At 47.7% G+C, this 18,781-nt stretch overlaps 1 protein-coding gene across 5 annotated transcripts in view; it reads right to left on the bottom strand.

Moving 5' to 3' along the window:
- dysf (dysferlin, limb girdle muscular dystrophy 2B (autosomal recessive)) overlaps positions 1-18,781 on the bottom strand; it is a 302,843-nt gene that overhangs the window by 50,408 nt on the left and 233,654 nt on the right. For 3 of the 5 annotated variants that reach the window (XM_067979452.1, XM_067979536.1, XM_067979392.1), the window contains exons 36-41: positions 12,925-12,966; positions 11,549-11,650; positions 10,269-10,430; positions 8,913-9,078; positions 5,683-5,756; positions 4,183-4,242 (exon numbers count right to left, since the gene is read on the bottom strand). In XM_067979452.1, the coding sequence (XP_067835553.1) occupies positions 4,183-4,242; positions 5,683-5,756; positions 8,913-9,078; positions 10,269-10,430; positions 11,549-11,650; positions 12,925-12,966 (606 nt within the window). The remainder of the gene's footprint in view (positions 1-4,182; positions 4,243-5,682; positions 5,757-8,912; positions 9,079-10,268; positions 10,431-11,548; positions 11,651-12,924; positions 12,967-18,781) is intronic. The other 2 variants (XM_067979527.1, XM_067979518.1) reach the window with 2 other exon arrangements.

Genomic DNA, 18,781 nt, shown 5'->3' with positions numbered 1-18,781 from the left:
CATAAATGTTGAATCGGTTGCGTTCAATATTTGTTTCAGCCAATGGTCTATGGAGGCAGGGAAGGAGAAAGGTGCAGCTGGGTCGAAGATTGAAGACCATTTCGTCCAAAAGGTGCTCAGTTCATGAGACGCGAGTTTGGAAATCTGGTTTATTGAGGTGAACTTAATGCCCCCACAGCACAGTGCGTCGAGGACCCTACCCACTGGGCAGCTAGTGGCCATTTTGCTAGTGGCCATTCCTTGAGCAGAAAAGTGGCGCCACAAACACAGCAATGGTACTGGCTCCAAACTCAACCACACCCCCCCCCTCCCCAAAAAAAGAGGTTAAAGTTCAACCACCCTTTCCCTCCCCCCCATTCTCCAAACAAATTGGGGAACAACCATCTAGATCCCTTTGCTCCTCCTGGCTGTTTAAGCGGCGATTGCAGGGGAGGGGTCATCTAGAACTCAAGAGATTATCGGTTACGTGCAGACACCGGGCGATAAGTGATACCCACATGGGTTGCTAATGACTCCATGAAACTCACCCACATCGTCTCCAGGGTCTGCCAGCGCAATGATGGAATGAAGACAAAACATCAGTTAGTCCAGGAGTTAGCAAGCAAACACTGACTCACTCCACAAATGGAATGGGATCAACTTCCGATTCAGCGGCGAATGGATGGGAATGGGTTTGGGCAGGAATTACTCCCATCAAGTTTGGATCTAAAGCAGGAACTGGATGTCTGAGTCAATCTCTTTCTTTTCCCTACATCCTTTAGTTTTTTTTTGCCTCCAGTCTCCCCCTGCTTTACTCCCTACGCCCACCCTCTCCTGAAGGCAGTGAACGGTGATAGGGTTATGTAGTCGAAGAGGCTGCCGTTTCTGGTCCCACATCTCCTCCGCTGATGGAACCAGCTTCAAAAGTTTGGATTCCACTTTCATCTAAAACACCTCTCCTTCCCCCTCAACTACCCGTAACTCTCTGTAAAGACTAAGTTCACCTGAGACTTCACAGTGGGTACTTGAATCTTGTGCTCGTATCTGGGGACAGCTCTTTTAGCAACTTACTCACACTGTGGAGAGAATGCAAGAAAATGTTGGCCGTCTGATAGGTGACCTCCCTTTCACCTCCAACTTCTCTCTATCTCGCTCTCTTTCATTTGGAATTTTTCTTGTCTCTATTGTATTGCTACTACGACAGTCAGTGCTCCTGACTTGTTGGGTAAGGGTATTAAGGGTTATCGAACCAAGGCAGGTAGATGGAGTTAAGATACAGATCAGCCATGATCTAACTGAATGGCGGAACAGGCTCGAGAGGCTGAATGGCCTCCTCCTGCTCCTCTAAACTTGCCTCTCTTGTTCCTTTCAAGTTCCAGGAATGTTGTTTGTTCCGCCTATATCCTCACTGTGTTGAAATCAAAGGGTAATTTCCACAATCCTGCACTCCCAAGGGCGGAAGATGCGCTCGTATGGGGGAGTGGGTCAGAGATAGACCTATAGCTTTGTCGACCTATGTCCGACACGTGGCTCCCTATGGGTGCATCTCCCCACTGCCAGCAGGGCATCGCAGAATTTTTCCTGATTTTGTATTTCTCAAGAAGCCTCCTCAGGAGCAACTGCTCCTCCGAGTTTAAATATTCCCATTGAATTTCTGAATCCAACTCATTGAGGCAAATTAAAGGTGTCAGCTGTAGCTCAGTGGGTAGCATTTATGTCTCTGAGTCACAAGGTTGTGGGTTCAAGTCCCACTCCAGAGACTTAAGCCTATAAACTAGGCTGACACTCCCAGTGTAGTAGTGAGGGAGTACTCCTATTGGGAGGTGTCATGAGAAGTTAAACCATGGTCCAGTCCACCCTCTCAAGTGGACTAATGGCGCTATTGTCCAAGCCAACATTTATGCTTCAACCAATACAACTGAAAACGTATTATCTGTGATGGATGGATTTTTGGACTCTAGGGGAATTAAGGGACATGGGGATCAGGCGGGAAAGTAGAGTTGAGGTCGAAGATCAGCCATGATCTTACTGAATGGCGGAGCAGGCTCGAGGGGCCGAATAGCCTACTCCTGCTCCTATTTCTTATGCTCTCATCTGGTTGCCGTTTGTGGGATCTTACTGTGCACAAATTGGCCGCCGTGCTTCCCAACATTACAATAGTGACGACACTTCAAAAGTACTTTGTTGGCTGTGAAGCGCTTTGGAATGTCCAGAGGTTGTGAAAAGGCGCTATAGAAATGCAAGTTCGTTCTTTCAAGACTGACTGCACTATCTAATACTCCAAATCCTTCTTTGCCAGGTCTTCAAAACTGTGGGAACCCTCACCTCCCTCAGTTTTCACATCATCTATAAGCTCAAACCTGTCATCATCTAATCACCTGATTAACCTAGTCTTCTTCTTCACTCTTTTTAAACTTGGTGTTGACCCGTACCATTGGTCTTCTTCACCTAAGTCGCTGGAGGCAGCCTTTGGCTCTGTGGTAGCATTCCCCGGCCTCTTTGAAGTCAGAAGGCGCAGGGTTCAATCCCCGTACCAGACTGTTCCAGCAAGTGGAGACCAGAGCTCCGCCTCTGACTTCTGGGTTGACGTCCAGCAGGATTCTGGTGTCTGGTGTCTGTGGGTGGCCCCTGCCTTCATCGTGTGGGATACAGGAGCCCATTAAACCCTCCCGCCATATAGCACTATCCACCCTATTGGTTGGTATAGAGATAGTTACAACCAATGGAAGGAGCATTCACTTCACAGGCTGTTAATCAGTCTACAAATCCTTCCAGCGCTTCACACTATTGTCCAAGGGAAGAGTGAGTAGATACAAAAGGAACTCAACCAAAACAATTCCTAAGTTACTCAATCAAAAAACAAAGGTGGCAGTTCATTTGTGAGCTGAGCCAGTGAGATTATTCAACCATGAAGGGCATCACAGGCCATGCCCTTCCCAGCAGTGATTGCTGGACAGTAATTAGTAAGAGTGGTCCTGGTTGACATGCCCATCCCTCACTCAGGAATCTTTGAGGCAATTGCAGTTTTCCCACATTCCTCTGGTTTTGAAGATTTCGACATTTCAAACATGTAATTCAGCATTCTCAAACTGTCCGATTCTCTATGTCCTTTCAATCAGGACATAGTGGCAATAAACAATTTTTTTGAATATATTTCACAAATAGATTGAAATAATAATAAAAAAAAACATGAGAGCAAAGAGGCATCAGAATGGCATAACTTGCATTGTAGAGGAAAAAGAAGGCTCAGGGTATATTTATACAAGTAAAGTTGGTTCAATTTTTCTTTATTCATCTTGCAATGCAGGCAATGACTTGTTTATTGCCCATCTCTATTTGCCCTGAGTAGATAGTGCAGGTTACCTCAGAGTCAACCAGATATTTTTGGACTGGAGTCAAACACAAACCAGATCAGGTGGCTCCAAGTTGGCTTTTTATAATGATCTGGCTGTTTTCATGATCATTTCTTCCTGGGGTTAGTCCATAAATTACCAGATTTAGTGAGTTTAAATATCCCAACTGGCCATGGTGGGATCTGAACTCATAAACCTCAGGGCTGGTTAGCCCAGTACCATAGCCACTAGGCTACAGCATCCACATTATAGTCTCAGTCACATGCAAACCAGATGGCCTGACACCAAATGGCCATCCACGCCTTGAGATCTTCTTGATTGTCTTAGCTCTCCAAGCTCCACCTCCCAACCCCGCGACCTCCACCATCTAGGAAGACAAGAACTGTCGGCACATGGGTGCAGCATCACCTCCAAGTTCCCCTCCAAATCACATCCTGACCTGGACATATGTCGTCCGTTTCTTCATCGTCGCCGGGTCAAAATCTCGGAACTCCCTCCCTAATATCACTGGGCACCTTCACCCCACACGGACTGCAGCGGTTCAAGAAGAAGGCCCACCACCACCTCCTCGAGGGGCAACTAGAGATGGGCAATAAATGGCGGCCTTGCCAGTGACACCCTCATCCCAAAGAATGATAAACAAAAAAAAATAATGGATTAGAAATATCAAAATACTTGGCTTTCTCTTGAAGCCCTGGGTATAGTTTCCCATAAGGGAGAACCCAAAGATACAGAGCTCAGTAACTCACCCTGGGAAACGTTAGCTCCCAGTGCCAGATTATTGACTAAAAGAATCATTAAACGTGTCCAAAATGTGACATTAAAGATATGTAAATGAAGACATACATACATGGAGACTGGACATAGAAGAGAATTTATTCAAGGTTGAGCTGGTCATACGGCCTGCAAACTACAAATCAAAAGGAGTCATTAGAAGGGTTAGTACACCAGACAACAGAAAGAATGAGTACATCCACACTTATACAAGGGTATCTCTGTCCAGACCCCTTCAAGGCAGGGTCTCGGTAACAGCATCCAGACTTGGACATTTACCGCCCTTCATTCATCGCTCATCACTGGGTCGATATGAGCATCCTAAAATGATGAGCAGGAAAAGACCACCTGGTCCATCAAGCCTGCCTCATACAGTTGTGATGCCCGAAGCATCATTGATCAGACATCCCCTTCCCACCAGCAGCCATGTAATATCCATGGAGAGGCAAAAAAAAAACTCATCAAAACCCAAGGCCAATGTGGGGGGAAAAAAGCAGGAAAATTCCTCTCTGACCGAAAGCAAGTCCAGGAGACCACACTGACCGTGCTTATATTACCTGGTATTCCACCTACCTTTTATAAATCGTGATCTCTGCCCCAGCCCGGAACTGGTCCAGCTCTCTTTTGAAAGTATACAGAGAGTCAGCGCCCGCCGCAGGAATTCGTTCCACAGGTCTACTTTTCACTGGGAGGAGAAGAACCGCCTAACATCTGACCTGGCCCTGCCCTTGCATAACTTATATGCATGGCCCCAGGTCTTCTCCAATGTATTAAATTGAAATAATCGACCAGTAGGAACACAATCTAGTCTTTTAACTATTTTATATACTTCTATCAAATCGCCCCTAAGTCTACGCGTCTCTAAAGTGAATAGATCCGGCTGTTAAAGCCTCTCTGAGTAACTACGGTGTTTTAAGCTGGAACTGTCCTTGTGGCCTTCCTCTGAATCTTTTCCAAAGCCTCTATATCACCCACCATTTGAAAGGACCAAAACTGGATGTCGTATTCTGAATGTGGTCTAACCAAAACAGATTATCTGGTCATTTATCATTTTGCTGTTTGTGGGATCTTGCTGTGTGCAAATTGGCTGGCGCGTTTTCTACATTACAACAGTGACTACGCTTCAAAAGTACTTCATTGGCTGTAAAGCGCTTTGGGACGTCCTGAGGTTATGAAAGGCGCTATATAAATGCAAGTTCTTTCTATTTTTTTCTCTTTTTCTTTTTACCCACCTACGTGTGAATGAAGGCAAAAGCTTAGACCTTCCTACACTATTACACTAAGAGGCATTCACTGCCCTGTAACGTTAGGTCAATGATCAATGACAAGGTTTCCACATGTTGGGGGGTTTAACCACGCCAGAGATTAGGCACAAGGTGAAGCTGATTGCAAAGCAATGGCGATGAAAGTTAATAAAGGCCACGGCGCAGCATAAGATTTGTCTCCTTCATTATCACATCATGTTCGACTAATCAATAAACTGAAACTAAAACAATATAATGAACAACCAGTCACACCAGCGATACTTCTCCATCTCTGTTCCGAATGTTATTCGAGGCCTGAGATGAACCCTTACCTGCCCTGGGATCAGAGGCTGTTGGTCATCGATGTCAATCAGGACATCGTCTCGGAGTGAGGGACTTCGTTCATCTAAACACAGAGAGAGAAAAAGAGAGAAGAAAGTTGGTTCAAATCAGTTGGCTTAGCCTCAGGCCTACTGTAATTACACCCACTCCCCAGTGGAGGCATTGCAGCGACATCACTGGTGGGAAGGTGTAATTACAACGTGACAAGTTTACATAGGCAGTTTCCATTATAACTATGGACATAGGAGCTTATAATAGAAACATAAAAATAAAGACAGAACATAAGATTTTACAATGGGCATTGAATTACAGCTGGACACCCTGGTCCACTTATCCCTCACACTCTAAGCTCCCTTCACCCGAAGATTACATTTGGTCTCGACTCCCAATGTGCAATGCAATGGAAGATCGACTAGTGTGACCGAAAACATCTGACTCTAATTGACTAGTACAGATAACTTCCAACACACATCTGCTGAGTTAATGAGGCAGTTTAAATAAAGTCAGGAAGAGTTCGTGACAGTGTAAACTCGTGTCCTGGGCCAATATTTATCCCTCAACTAAACATCACTAACACAGATTATCTGGCCAATATCATATTAACTGCTTGTGGGGCCTTGCTGTGTACAAATTGGCTGCTGCGTTTCCCTGCATTACAACAGTGACTAGACTTCAAAAGTGCTTCACTGGTTGTAAAGCTCTTTGGGACAGCCTGAGGTCGTGAAAGGCGCTATATAAATGCAAGTTTTTCGTTCTTTAATCGATTGGACAAATGCCTCCAATTTCTTGCCATGTTTTATTATATAGTTATGGTTGTGTGACTAAGTCCCTTTGACCATCCCAGCAAGGTGCACATTTTTTAACCCATGCATCCAATTACCTTACACTTTATATCCACACTAGCTGCGCCTCTAGCCAAGCTGTTCCAGTACAGCCACAACACTGGCATCTACCCGACAATGTGGAAAATTGCCCAGGTATGTCCTGTCCACAAAAAGCAGGACAAATCCAATCCGGCCAATTAACGCCCCATCAGTCTACTCTCAATCATCAGCAAAGTGATGGAAGGTGTCATCAGCATTGCTGTCAAGCAGCACTTACTCACCAATAACCTGCTCACCGATGCTCAGTTTGAGTTCCATAAGGACCACTCTGCTCCAGACCTCATTACAGCCTTGGTCCAAATATGGACAAAAGAGTTGAATTCCAGAGGTGAGGTGAGAGTGACTGCCCTTGACATCAAGGCAGCATTTGACCGAGTGTGGCACCAAGGAGCCCTAGTAAAATTGAAGTCAATGGGAATCAGGGGGAAAACTCTCCAGTGGCTGGAGTCATACCTAGCACAAAGGAAGATGGTAGTGGTTGTTGGAGGCCAAGCATCTCAGCCCCAGGGCATTGCTGCAGGAGTTCCTCAGGGCAGTGTCCTAGGCCCAACCATCTTCAGCTGCTTCATCAATGACCTTCCCTCCATCATAAGGTCAGAAATGGGGATGTTCGCTGATGAATGCACAGTGTTCAGTTCCATTCGCAACCCCTCAAATAATAAACCAGTCCGTGCCTGCATGCAGCAAGACCTGGACAACATCCAGGCTTGGGCAAGTGGCAAGTAACATTCGCGCCAGACAAGTGCCAGGTAATGACCATCTCCAACAAGAGAGAGTCTAACCACCTCCCCTTGACATTCAATAGCATTACCATCGCCGAATCACCCACCATCAACATCCTGGGGGTCACCATTGACCAGAAACCTAACTGAACCAGCCGTATATATACTGTGGCTACAAGAGCAGGTCAGAGTCTGGGCATTCTGCGGCGAGTGACTCACCTCCTGACTCCCCAAAGCCTTTCCACCATCAAGTCAGGAGTATGACGGAATACTCTCCACTTGCCTGGATGAGTGCAGCTCCAACAACACTCAAGAAGCTCAACACCATCCAGGACAAAGCAGTCCGCTTGATTGGCACCCCATCCACCACCCTAAACATTCACTCCCTTCACCACCGGCGCACTGTGGCTGCAGTATGTACCATCCACAGGATGCACTGCAGCAACTCGCCAAGGCTTCTTCGACAGCACCTCCCAAACCCGCGACCTCTACCACCTAGAAGGACAAGGGCAGCAGGCACATGGGAACAACACCACCTGCACGTTCCCCTCCAAGTCACACACCATCCCGACTTGGAAATATATCGCTGTTCCTTCATCGTCGCTGGGTCAAAATCCTGGAACTCCCTTCCTAACAGCACAGTGGGAGAACCTTCACCACACGGACTGCAGCGGTTCAAGAAGGCGGCTCATCACCACCTTCTCGAGGGCAATTAGTGATGGGCAATAAATGCCGGACTCGCCAGCGACGCCCACATCCCATGAACGAATAAAACAAAAATAATGGACAGAGTGACGAAGAGCTTAGAGCTTTGCACCCTATCCTGCGGCTCTCAGAGAACATTAAGTAGCTGCACAGAGTGTTGCCAATAGTCTTAAGAGGGTTTAAAACTCTGCCAGGTCCATCCTGTCCTGCTTGTCCCATCACCTCTGTTCTCGCTGATATCCACTAGCTTTCCGACTTCATCCTTGTTTACAAATCCCTCCACAGCTTTGCTCTTCCCTAACTCTGTGCCTTCCTCCAACTCTAGGTCCCACTCCGCATCCTCCCGTCTGCCAACTCTGGCCTCCTGTACCCCATTGTCCTCCACTCCTTTCGTTGCCTTGAGCCCAGATACTCCTGAACTGCTGCCCCAAACCCCTCTGGCTTGCTGCCTCTCTTAGTTGTCAGCCGTGGCTCAGTGGGTATCACTCTCTCACCTCTGAGTCAGAATATCACGGGTTCAAAGCTCCCACTCCAGACACTTGAGCTCATAATCCAGGGCTGCCTCTCCCAGTGCAGTGCTGCGGGAGTGCTGCACTGTCTAAGGTGCTGTCTTTCAGACGTTAAACCGAGGCCCCGTCTGCCCTCTGAGGTGGATGTAAAAGATCCCATGACACTAATCGAAGAAGAGCAGGGGAGGCCAATATTTATCCCTCAACCAACATCATGAAAAAACAGAACCAATCTTCTTGACTGCACTTTCAGTCACCTGTCCCAGTTCTAATACTAGTCTTCAGTGCCTGCACTGTAAAGAGTTACATTCACTACGTTAAATCTTCTATACAAACACCACTAGTAGTTGTTATGTTGACAGGCGCATTGGACAAGGTTGAAAGAGGAGTGATCGCTTACCAGCCTGAAGAGTAGCAGAGTCTCTCTTCTCCGTGTAAGGGTCACAGTAGAAATCTTCCAGAGACCTGATGGTGCACTGTCCGACAATGGGTCTCCTCCCAAACTGTCGGTTATCAATCACCTTGATCGTGATGGGCGGGGAATACAACTCCTCTTTAGGTAAACGCTAGCGGGTGGGGGAGATTGAAAGAGAATTATTGAAAGATCATCATAAAATGTCTATTTAGCCCTTCCAGCGATGCAGTCGCGTTTAGTCGTAGAGTGTTGCTGAACTCAGGGACCTTACAAGTTTACTCGTTGCCAGAGCCTCTTCCTGTTAGTGTCGGTGACTCACCTGGTTGTACCTACGATGTAATCCTGTCAATGATCATATTCTGTGGTTACAGGATGAGCTCCTTTACTCGAAGAGTGAGAATAATCTGTCAGGTGGGATAGGAGAGGGGAAAACACTTGGGACAGTCAGAATGCAGCTGGATGTTAAGGTATTAGACGGATGGGCTTCGATGGGATAGTTAGGGTATTAGAGGGAGGGTCTTCAATGGTGAGTTAGGGTATTAGAGGGATGGGCTTCGATGGGAGAGTTAGGGTATTAGAGGGAGGGTCTTCAATGGTGAGTTAGGGATATAAAGAGAGGGTCTTCAATGGTGAGTTAGGGATATAAAGAGAGGGTCTTCAATGGTGAGTTCGGGTATTAGAGGGAGGGGTTTCGATGGAAGAGTTAGGGTATGAGAGGGAGGGGTTTCAATGGGAGAGTTAGGGTATTAGAGGGAGGGGTTTCGATGGGAGAGTTGGGGTATTAGAGGGAGGGGTTTCAATGGGAGAGTTAGGGTATTAGAGGGAGGGGTTTCGATGGGAGAGTTAGGGTATTAGAGGGAGGGGTTTCGATGGGAGAGTTAGGGATATAAAGAGAGGGTCTTCAATGGTGAGTTAGGGTATTAGAGGGAGGGGTTTCGATGGGAGAGTTAGGGTATTAGAGGGAGGGGTTTCGATGGGAGAGTTAGGGTATTAGAGGGAGGGGTTTTGATGGGAGAGTTAGGGTATGAGAGGGAGGGGTTTCGATGGGAGAGTTAGGGTATTAGAGGGAGGGGTTTCGATGGGAGAGTTAGGGTATTAGAGGGAGGGGTTTCGATGGGAGAGTTAGGGTAATAGAGGGAGGGGTTTCGATGGGAGAGTTAGGGTAATAGAGGGAGGGGTTTCGATGGGAGAGTTTATGTTATAAAGCGAGGGGCTTCAATGGATGGGCTAATTGAGTTCAAATTGAGAAGTCTTCCCTACGCAAGACAGACAGAAGTTCCCCTGAACCTGTCAGTACTCTAAGAGATACACTCATATCTAAACTATATACAGATCACTTACCACTTCTATGAACAGGACGGATGTGTTGAAGTTTGGGTTCTTCTTGGCATTCTTAATGACGCAGGACTGCACCATTTGACCTCCGCATTCTACGACGAGGCTGGGAGAGGAGACACTAGCTAGCTGGTAACTCTTCAGGTTCCTCAAACCCCAGGCTAGAATCTGCAGTGAACACACAGTACATTAACGGCTGGATTCAATGGTGTGATCATGGCCTTTACCCACCCTATCTGAACCACCTTAGGACCTTTTGGATGGAAGTTGATACGCTGAGAGGGTGAGATGAAGTAAGGTGGGAGGAGGCTCGTGTGGAGCATAAACACCAGACGGTATATTCTGTGCTGTAGAATTCTATGCAATTCCGTGTTAAATTTGCTACTGTTTCTCTTGAGAGAAAAAAATCTCATTGTAGGTGTGGGCCACACAACCGCATGGGACATTGTTTCGATGGAGGTCACAGGTTGGTAACTCCCACGAATCATGTCCGGACATATCTACGAGTACTACTGAAACCAAACTAGGAAGGTGACTAAGAGCAACAGTGTGCTCAAACTGTGGGGTTAATGTTCAGCCCCATAAAGAGGATTCTCCCTGGGTGTAAATGGGGCCAATGGGTGGACCTTCCAACCCGAGGGCAGTGAAGACTCTGCTAAATGCCGATAGTGCAAGGCGCAGTCAATAAAGGTTCCCACGGCACTATTTCGAAGAAGAGCAGGGGAGTTCTCCCCGGTGTCTCGGCCAATATTTAACCCTCAACCAACATCACTAAAAACAGATTATCTGGTCATTTATCTCATTGCTGTTTGTGGGATCTTGCTGTGTGCAAATTGGCTGCTGCATTTCCTACATTACTACAGTGACTACACTCCAAAAGTACTTCATTGGCTTTAAAGCACTTTGGGACGTCCTGAGGTCGTGAAAGGCGCTATAGAAATGTAAGTTCTTTCTTTCTTTACATCTCACTGCAGAAGAGAAGTAACATTACAAGAAAGAGTTACAATGCGGTGAGACTCTTTAGCATCACTGTACAGAGAGGAAACCCCTGGTCCATCCGGAGTCCTTTCACCCCAGGGGTCAGGGTTCCGTCACTCATCGGAGAAGAGCCTCCAACTTGGCACAAGCATCGAAACAATATCCCACGTGGTGCATGGGATCTGGGTTTGAGTCAATTTGAAGCAGCGATTAGCCTGAAATACCGGTTCGAATCCTGCACCTCCCATTTTCTGACCTCGCTCGTTCGGCAGGTTAAGGGTGCGGAGAGCACCGTGTGGTTTACCCACCTCGATCCCCGTGCGTTGCAGGACGGGCTTGATGCCCTGGGGCACCATGTAGATATTGGGCTCCCGCTGCGGGGGCGGATAAGGCAGGTCCGTGTCATCTTCCTGGCAAAAGGTGGGGGAGAAAAAAAGGACCGGAGTTAGTACGCTCAGAACCTCCTCCGACAGCGAGGCTGCCACGCAATCGACCCGGGCGTGCAAACGGCATGCAAGCTGGCGTGCGAAACGGTGTGCAAACCGGGAGCCTCGGCATCCTCTGAGGGAGAACGAGGCACCAAGCAGCCAACGTCATTCTGGGCCAGCCATCAGGGCAAGGGTTGTCACCAACATCCAGGCTTGTTCACCAGCGCAGTTTTCCAGCTCTCATAAGAGCTCTCATAACTCCGCAACTGCTCGAATTAAGCCCTTCCTCGGAGAGGCACGCACGCACGTACACATGCACACCTGTGTGCACACGCATCCAAGTACACCAGTCTGCGTGCACACAGAGGCAAAGAGAGACAGAGAGTGAAGGGGAGAACGCGCGTGTGTGTGTGTGTGTGTGTGACAAAGAGACAGGGTGAGAGGGAGACAGGACTGAAAGAGGATGTGCGTGCAAAGAAAGAGGCAGAACTAGGGGGTGAGAAACGGAGTGGAGCACGGGAAGAGAGAGGGAGGGAAAAAAATCAAGGCAGGAATGGAAAAAAAGCTACGAAAGAAGAAAGGGAAGGAAAGCGAAGAGAACGGGGTGGGATAAAAAGTAAGAGTAAGAGAGAGAAAAAGAGTGAGAGAGGGGGATAGTCAGCAGAGTAAGAGGCAGAATGAGGAGAGAGAGAGAGAGAGAGAGTTACAGACAGTGATGGACAGAGAGTAAGAGAGACAGAAAGCAGAGTCAGGTGAGTAAGACAGAGAGAAAGAATGAGAGAGGGGGATAGACAGAAAGACCCTAAGAGACAGACTGAGGAGAGAGAGACAACGACAGACAGTGACGAACAGAATAGGAGAAACAGAAAGAGGAGGCAGTAGAGTAAAGAGAGAAAGAAGTTGAGATACAGACGAGTGAGAGGGAAAGAGAACAAGGTGGAGAGAAAAAGATTGAGACAGAGAGAAACAGAAAGAGACAGGGGGAAGACGGAGGCACAACGACTGACAAAGACAAAGACTGAGAGAGTTAGGCAGACAGAGAGAGCAGAACAGTCCTTGTTTAGCCCAACAGATCTGGGAGATGGCCATGATTAAGGGGGTATCAGGCAGGGTTCATTACTGAGAATTCTACATAGTATATATTTTTTCTCAGTTTCATTTTTTTCACAGTATATGTAAAAAGTAACTTTATAAAGTAATAAAGAGTAAATAAAGTCCAAGATTCAGAGGCCTGTGAGGAAGGTGAGCAGATATACCCATCGCAGAAGACCTTCGTAGAAGAAGTCAGGAACGCAGAGCTGATTAGTCCCATTTCAGAGAAGAATTGTGGAGGAAGAAAAGCAGAGAGATGATCATTAGTCCCAACAGCAAAAAAAGGTTCAGGAAACATAAGAACAAAAAAAATACTCCTGGAGAAATTGTGCACTTTTTCAGGCCTCCATCCCTCAGGCCTCCATCCCTCAGGCCTCCATCCCTCAGGCCTCGACTTCTGGGATCTGTGCCTCTAGGGTCTCTACCCCTTGGACTTCTACCCCTCTGACTTTAACCTTTAACCTTTAACCCTAGGATATTTACCTTCTGAACCTCGACCCATTGCGCCTTTGCTCCTCAGGCCTCTACCCCGCAGTAATGTTTAGAAGGGAACCACGTTCATGATAAGCCGTTTGGCAAACCTTGTCTCATTTCTTGAGATATATTCAGAGATCTGAAATTCTCTCTCTGTGACACTCCACCTCACTCCTTCTCTTTCTGACTTCACCCCCACCTCCCATCCCCTCTCCTCCACCTACTCATTCCCCTTCCTCCCCATTTCCCTTCTCCCCTTCATCTTCGCCCTCCCTTCCCTTTCCTCCTCCCCTTCCTCTTCCCCCTCTGTTTGACCCCTCCCCTCCCCTCCCCCCTCACACATCTCTTGCAGGAGGCCATTTTGCCACTGACACCATTAGTGAACTCATAGTATCATAGTAGGTACAGCACAGAGTCTGTGCTGGCTCTTTGAAAGAGCTATCCAATTAGTTACATTCCCCTGCTCTTTCCCCATAGCCCTGAAAATGTTTTCCCTTCAAGTATTTATCCAATTCCCTTTTGAAAGTTATTATTGAATCTGCTTCCACCGCCCTTTCAGGCAGCACATTCCAGATCATCACAACTCGCTGCGTAAAAAAATGATTCCTCATCTCACCCTCTGGTTCTTTACCGATCACCTTAAATCTGTGTCCTCTGGTTACCGACCCTTCTGCCACTGGAAACAGTTTCTCCTTATTTACTCTATCAAAACCCTTCATGATTTTGAACACCTCTATCAAATCTCCCCTTAACCTTCTCTGCCCAAAGGAGAACAATCCCAGCTTCTCCAGTCTCTCCACATAACTGAAGTCCCTCATCCCTGGCACCATTCTGGTAAATCTCCTCTGCACCCTCTCTAAGGCCTTGACATCCTTCCTAAAGTGCGGTGCCCAGAATTGAACACAATACTCCAGCTGAGGCCTAACCAAGGTTTAGCATAACTTCCTTGCTTTTGTACTCTATGCCTCTATTAATAAAGTCTGATTCCTGGGATGGCAGGACTGACGTATGAGGAGAGATTGGGTTGACTCGGCCTGTATTCACTGGAGTTTAGAAGAATGAGAGGGGATCCCATTGAAACATATAAAATTCTGACAGGGCTAGACAGACTGGATGCAGGGAGGATGTTTCCCCTGGCTGGGGGGTCCAGAACGAGGGGGGTCACAGTCTCAGGATACGGGGTAGGACATTTAGGACTGAGATGAGGAGAAATTTCTTCACTCAGAGGGTGGTGAACCTGTGGAATTCTCTACCACAGAAGGCTGTGGAGGCTAAGTCACTGAATATATTTAAGAAGGAGCTGGATAGATTTCTAGACACAAAAGGCATCAAGGGGTATGGGGAGAGAGCGGGAATATGGAATTGAGATAGAGGATCAGCCATGATCACATTGAATGGCGGAACAGGCTCGAAGGGCCGAATGGCCTACTCCTGCTCCTATTTTCTATGTTTCTATGATCCCATATGCTTTTTTAACAGCCTTCTCAACTTGACCTTCCACCTTCAAAGATTTGTGTACACACACACAAATCTCTGTTCCTGCACCCCCTTTAAAATTGTAGCATTTAGTTTATATTGCCTCTCCTCACTCTTTCTACCAAAATATATCACTTCACACTTCTCTGCATTAAATTTCATCTGTCATGTGTCTGTCTATGTCCTCCTGAAGTCTGTTACAATCCTCCTCATTGTTTACCACATTTCTGAGTTCCGTGTCATCTGCAAACTTTGAAATTATGCCCTCTATACCCAAGTCCAGGTCATTAATATATATCAAAAAGAGCAGTGGCCCTAATACTGACCCCTGGGTTGAGCTGGGTTAAACAGATAATACAAACAGCACAACATCTTATCTGAGTCCTCAACCTGCCAACAAGGCTTTTAAACATAAAACAGAACAGTGAAAAAATATCTGCTCCTTTACTGTTTTCATTATTGCGAGAAAGCTGTGATCTCCAAATGTCAGCGTCTTTCCTGGGGGGAAAAGACTCAACTCTTTTCCATCACATTGACGGCGTGAGAACAACTAACTTGACACAGGCCAAGGGTCAAAACCAAGATCTTCCCGGTCGGTCCGTGTGGCTCAGTGTCACAACGTAGGGGTTGCCAACTCTGGTTGGACGTATTCCTGGAGATTTCGTCACATGACCTCCCTCCTCCAACTGCACCTCCCCCTCCCCCACCCCTTGCTCTTCTGCCATTGGTCGCCTGACACATCCATCCTCACGACACACCCCCTTCCCACGGCCGAACAGACTCTTTGGATGATTCTTGACCATTGGTCAAACAGCCTGTTCTTCCCCATATTTAGTAATAAACAAAAATATTCAAAGGAAATTAAAAAACACACTTTAGATTAGGGTTGCCAACTCTGGTTGGACGTATTCCCGGAGGTTTCATCAAATTCTTTTCTCCCCCATCTCCAATATTTTTATAACTAATAAACTAAAGTGTTGAAATAAAATGGAAAATGAAAACACACATTTTTTTGAATGCTCCTTATGATTTTGCTCCCCGGGCTTTTGCTGGTAGCAGTGTCCAGGAGATTAATCTTTCACTCCTGGAGCTCCAGGGCAATCCTGGAGGGGTTGGCAACCCAAGGGGGGGGGGGGGGGGGGGGGGGGCCAGGATAGAGAAATTCCGAGGACATGGGCAGCAGGAAAGAGGGCTGTGTTTTCACGGAGCATCTGTCGAGGTGCCTGGGCTACGACTCCCCCCGCTGCAACCAGCAACTCTCTGTAAACGACAGATCACAGTCGCACAATACCTCCTGGCCAAACTAGTGGAGTGTGCTTTTCTTTAATTAGCCACTTGGCTCTCGTTAAAGAACTAACGCCTTCCTGCTTTTAATTAAAGGACTGCTTATACTCAGTCTTTAGAGCTGGGCCGTCCAGGAGCGAAATCAGGAAGCATTTTTTTCTCACACAAAGGGCAGTGGAAATCTGGAACTCTCGGCCTCCCCCAAATGGCTGTGAATGTTTGGGGTCAATTGGAGCTGTCAGGACTGAGATTGAGAGATTTTTGTCCGGGACGGGTGTTAAGGGATATGGACCAAAGGCGGGTAAATGGAATTGAGGTGCAGATCAGCCAAGATCTGATAGAATGACGGACCAGGCTTGAGGGGCTGAATGGCCTCCTCCTGTTCCTATGTTCACTTTTGGATTCAGTGTTAGCCGTGGCTCATTGGTCGCACTCTTAGTCAGAAGGTTGTGGGTTCAAGTCCCACTCCCGAGATTTGAGCACATAATCCAGGCTGGCACTCCCGTGCGGTACTGAGGGAGCGCTGCACTGATGGGGGTGCCGTCTTTCAGATGAGATGTTAAACGCGGGGTGAAGGGAGGGGTTTGCACAAGGGGCCAGATTCTCAGATGGATGTAAAAGATCCCATGGAGTTCACCCCAGTGTCCTGGCCGACATTTATCCCTGACGCAGATTACCTCGTCATTAATCTCATTGTTGTTTGTGGGAGCTTTCTGTGCGCAATTTGGCTGCTGTGTTTCCTACATTACAACTGTGATCACTCTTAAAAAGTACTTCATTGTCTGTAAAGCTCTTTGGGACGTCCTGAGGTCACGATGGGTGCTGTATAAATGCAAGTCTTGCTTTGGATTCTGCGTTCCAGCTTTAATGGGTTGAAAGTCTCTTCTCTTCTGGTCCTGCGTGTTTTAAATCCTGGGTTGGGGCTGTCACAACCCAGTTACTAGAGAACACGGACCCCCAGCATTAATCAACACAGGATGGCTGGTGTTAGAAATACAGATGTCAACTGCGCGACAGTAGGGAGCGCTCTTGAGGTTGGGAGCTGAAGCACATTGTTGTGGCAGTGTAGAGAGGGGAGGGAGCAGGGGGGAGGGTGTAACATGGGTCAGTCTCAGGGGGTCCCCTGACTGAAGTCATCACCTTCGGCCCCCGCCACAAACTCCATATCTTCGCCACCGACTCCAGCCCCCTCTCCCTGGCCACTGTCTGAGGCTGAACCAGACCGTTCACAACCTGTCCGATCCTGGGCTGAGCTTCCGACCCCCATATCCTTCACATCACCAAGGCCGCCTACTTCCACCTCTGTAACATCGCCCGTCTCCGCCCCTGCCTCGGCTCGTGTGCTGTTGAAACCCTCTCCCATGCTTTTCTTACCTCCAGGCACGACTATTCCAATGCTCTCCTGGCCGGCCTCACACTCTGCACCCTCTGTAAACTTCAGCTCATCCCAAAACTCTGCTGTCCCGTATCCTAACTCGCACCAAGTCCCGTTCTCCCATCACCCCCTGTGCTCGCTGTCTTACATTGGCTCCCGGTCCATCAGCGCTTCTGAGTTTGAAATTGTCATCTTGAGTTGAAACCTCTCCATACCTTGCCCCTCATTAGGTCTGTAACCTTCTCCAGTCCTACAGCCAATCCCCCACCCCCCAAGCTCTCAGTTCCACTGAATCTGGTCTCTTGAGCAATCCCCTCCGTTCACCCCATTATTCGCAGCCATTCCTTAACTCACCTTGGCCCCATGCTCTGGAATTTCCTCCCTAAGTCCCTCCACCTCTCCAATTTCCTCTCCTACTTTAAGATCTTCCTTAAAACCCACCTCTTTGATCGATGTGTTGGTCACCTCCATCCGCCCCCCCGTCACCAGCATGTTGTTTGCACTGAACTATTCGCTTCCTGGTTTACAAAGTGCACTGCTGCCCTCTCCTGGTAGGGATATGGTTTGGCGCGAACAATAACTGTTGTTCAGGTTACTTTGCTGCATTTCTGGGAGGTGCATTGCAGCAAGGGTAATGGGAGGGGATGAGCCAGAGGAATCCAGCCTCAGCGATTCCTTGTGAAGCAGGAAAAGGTCGGAGGGCAAATCACAGCCCCACCCTCGATCACAGGGTGACACCCCATCTTAGTTCACCCATCTAGAAATGGATGGATTTCCCTCCGAGTCACACACCATCCCGACTTGGAAATACATCGGCCGTTCCTTCATCGTCGCTGGGTCAAAATCCTGGAACTCCCTTCCTAACAGCACTGTGGGAGAACCTTCACCACACGGACTGCAGCGGTTCAAGAAGGCGGCTCACCACCACCTTCTCTAGGGCAATTAGGGATGGGCAATAAATGCCAGCCTCGCCAGCGACGCCCACATCCCCAGAATAAATTAAAGAAAGAAAGCTCTACATGACACACATGACAGCATCCAACTATTTCTGGACAACATAAATCTATCAATCTCAGTTTCGACATTCTCAACTGACCCTAAGTCTCTACAGCTTTTTGGGGGAAGAGAGTTCCAGATTTCCAGAGACAGTTGTGGGCAATGTCGTGAGTTGGCGTAACATACAGATTGGCAGGGTGTCCTCCCATGCTGCCCCTTTAACTCCCTCGTGGTCGAGTTACGAAGCCAGATGTGTGAAGAAGTGCTTCCTGACATCACCCCTGAACGGCCTGGCTCTAATTTTAAGGTTATGCCCCCTTGTTCTGGACTCTCCCCCACCAGAGGAAATAGTTTCTCTCTATCTACCCTGTCAAATCCTTTAATCATCTTAAACACCTCAATTAGATCACCCCTTA

The sequence above is a fragment of the Heptranchias perlo genome, chromosome 1 (genome assembly GCF_035084215.1).
Source record: "Heptranchias perlo isolate sHepPer1 chromosome 1, sHepPer1.hap1, whole genome shotgun sequence".
Classification (NCBI taxonomy): domain Eukaryota; kingdom Metazoa; phylum Chordata; class Chondrichthyes; order Hexanchiformes; family Hexanchidae; genus Heptranchias; species Heptranchias perlo.
The sequence above is the reverse complement of the archived record's forward strand: the minus strand, read 5'-3'. Positions and strand labels throughout refer to the sequence as shown.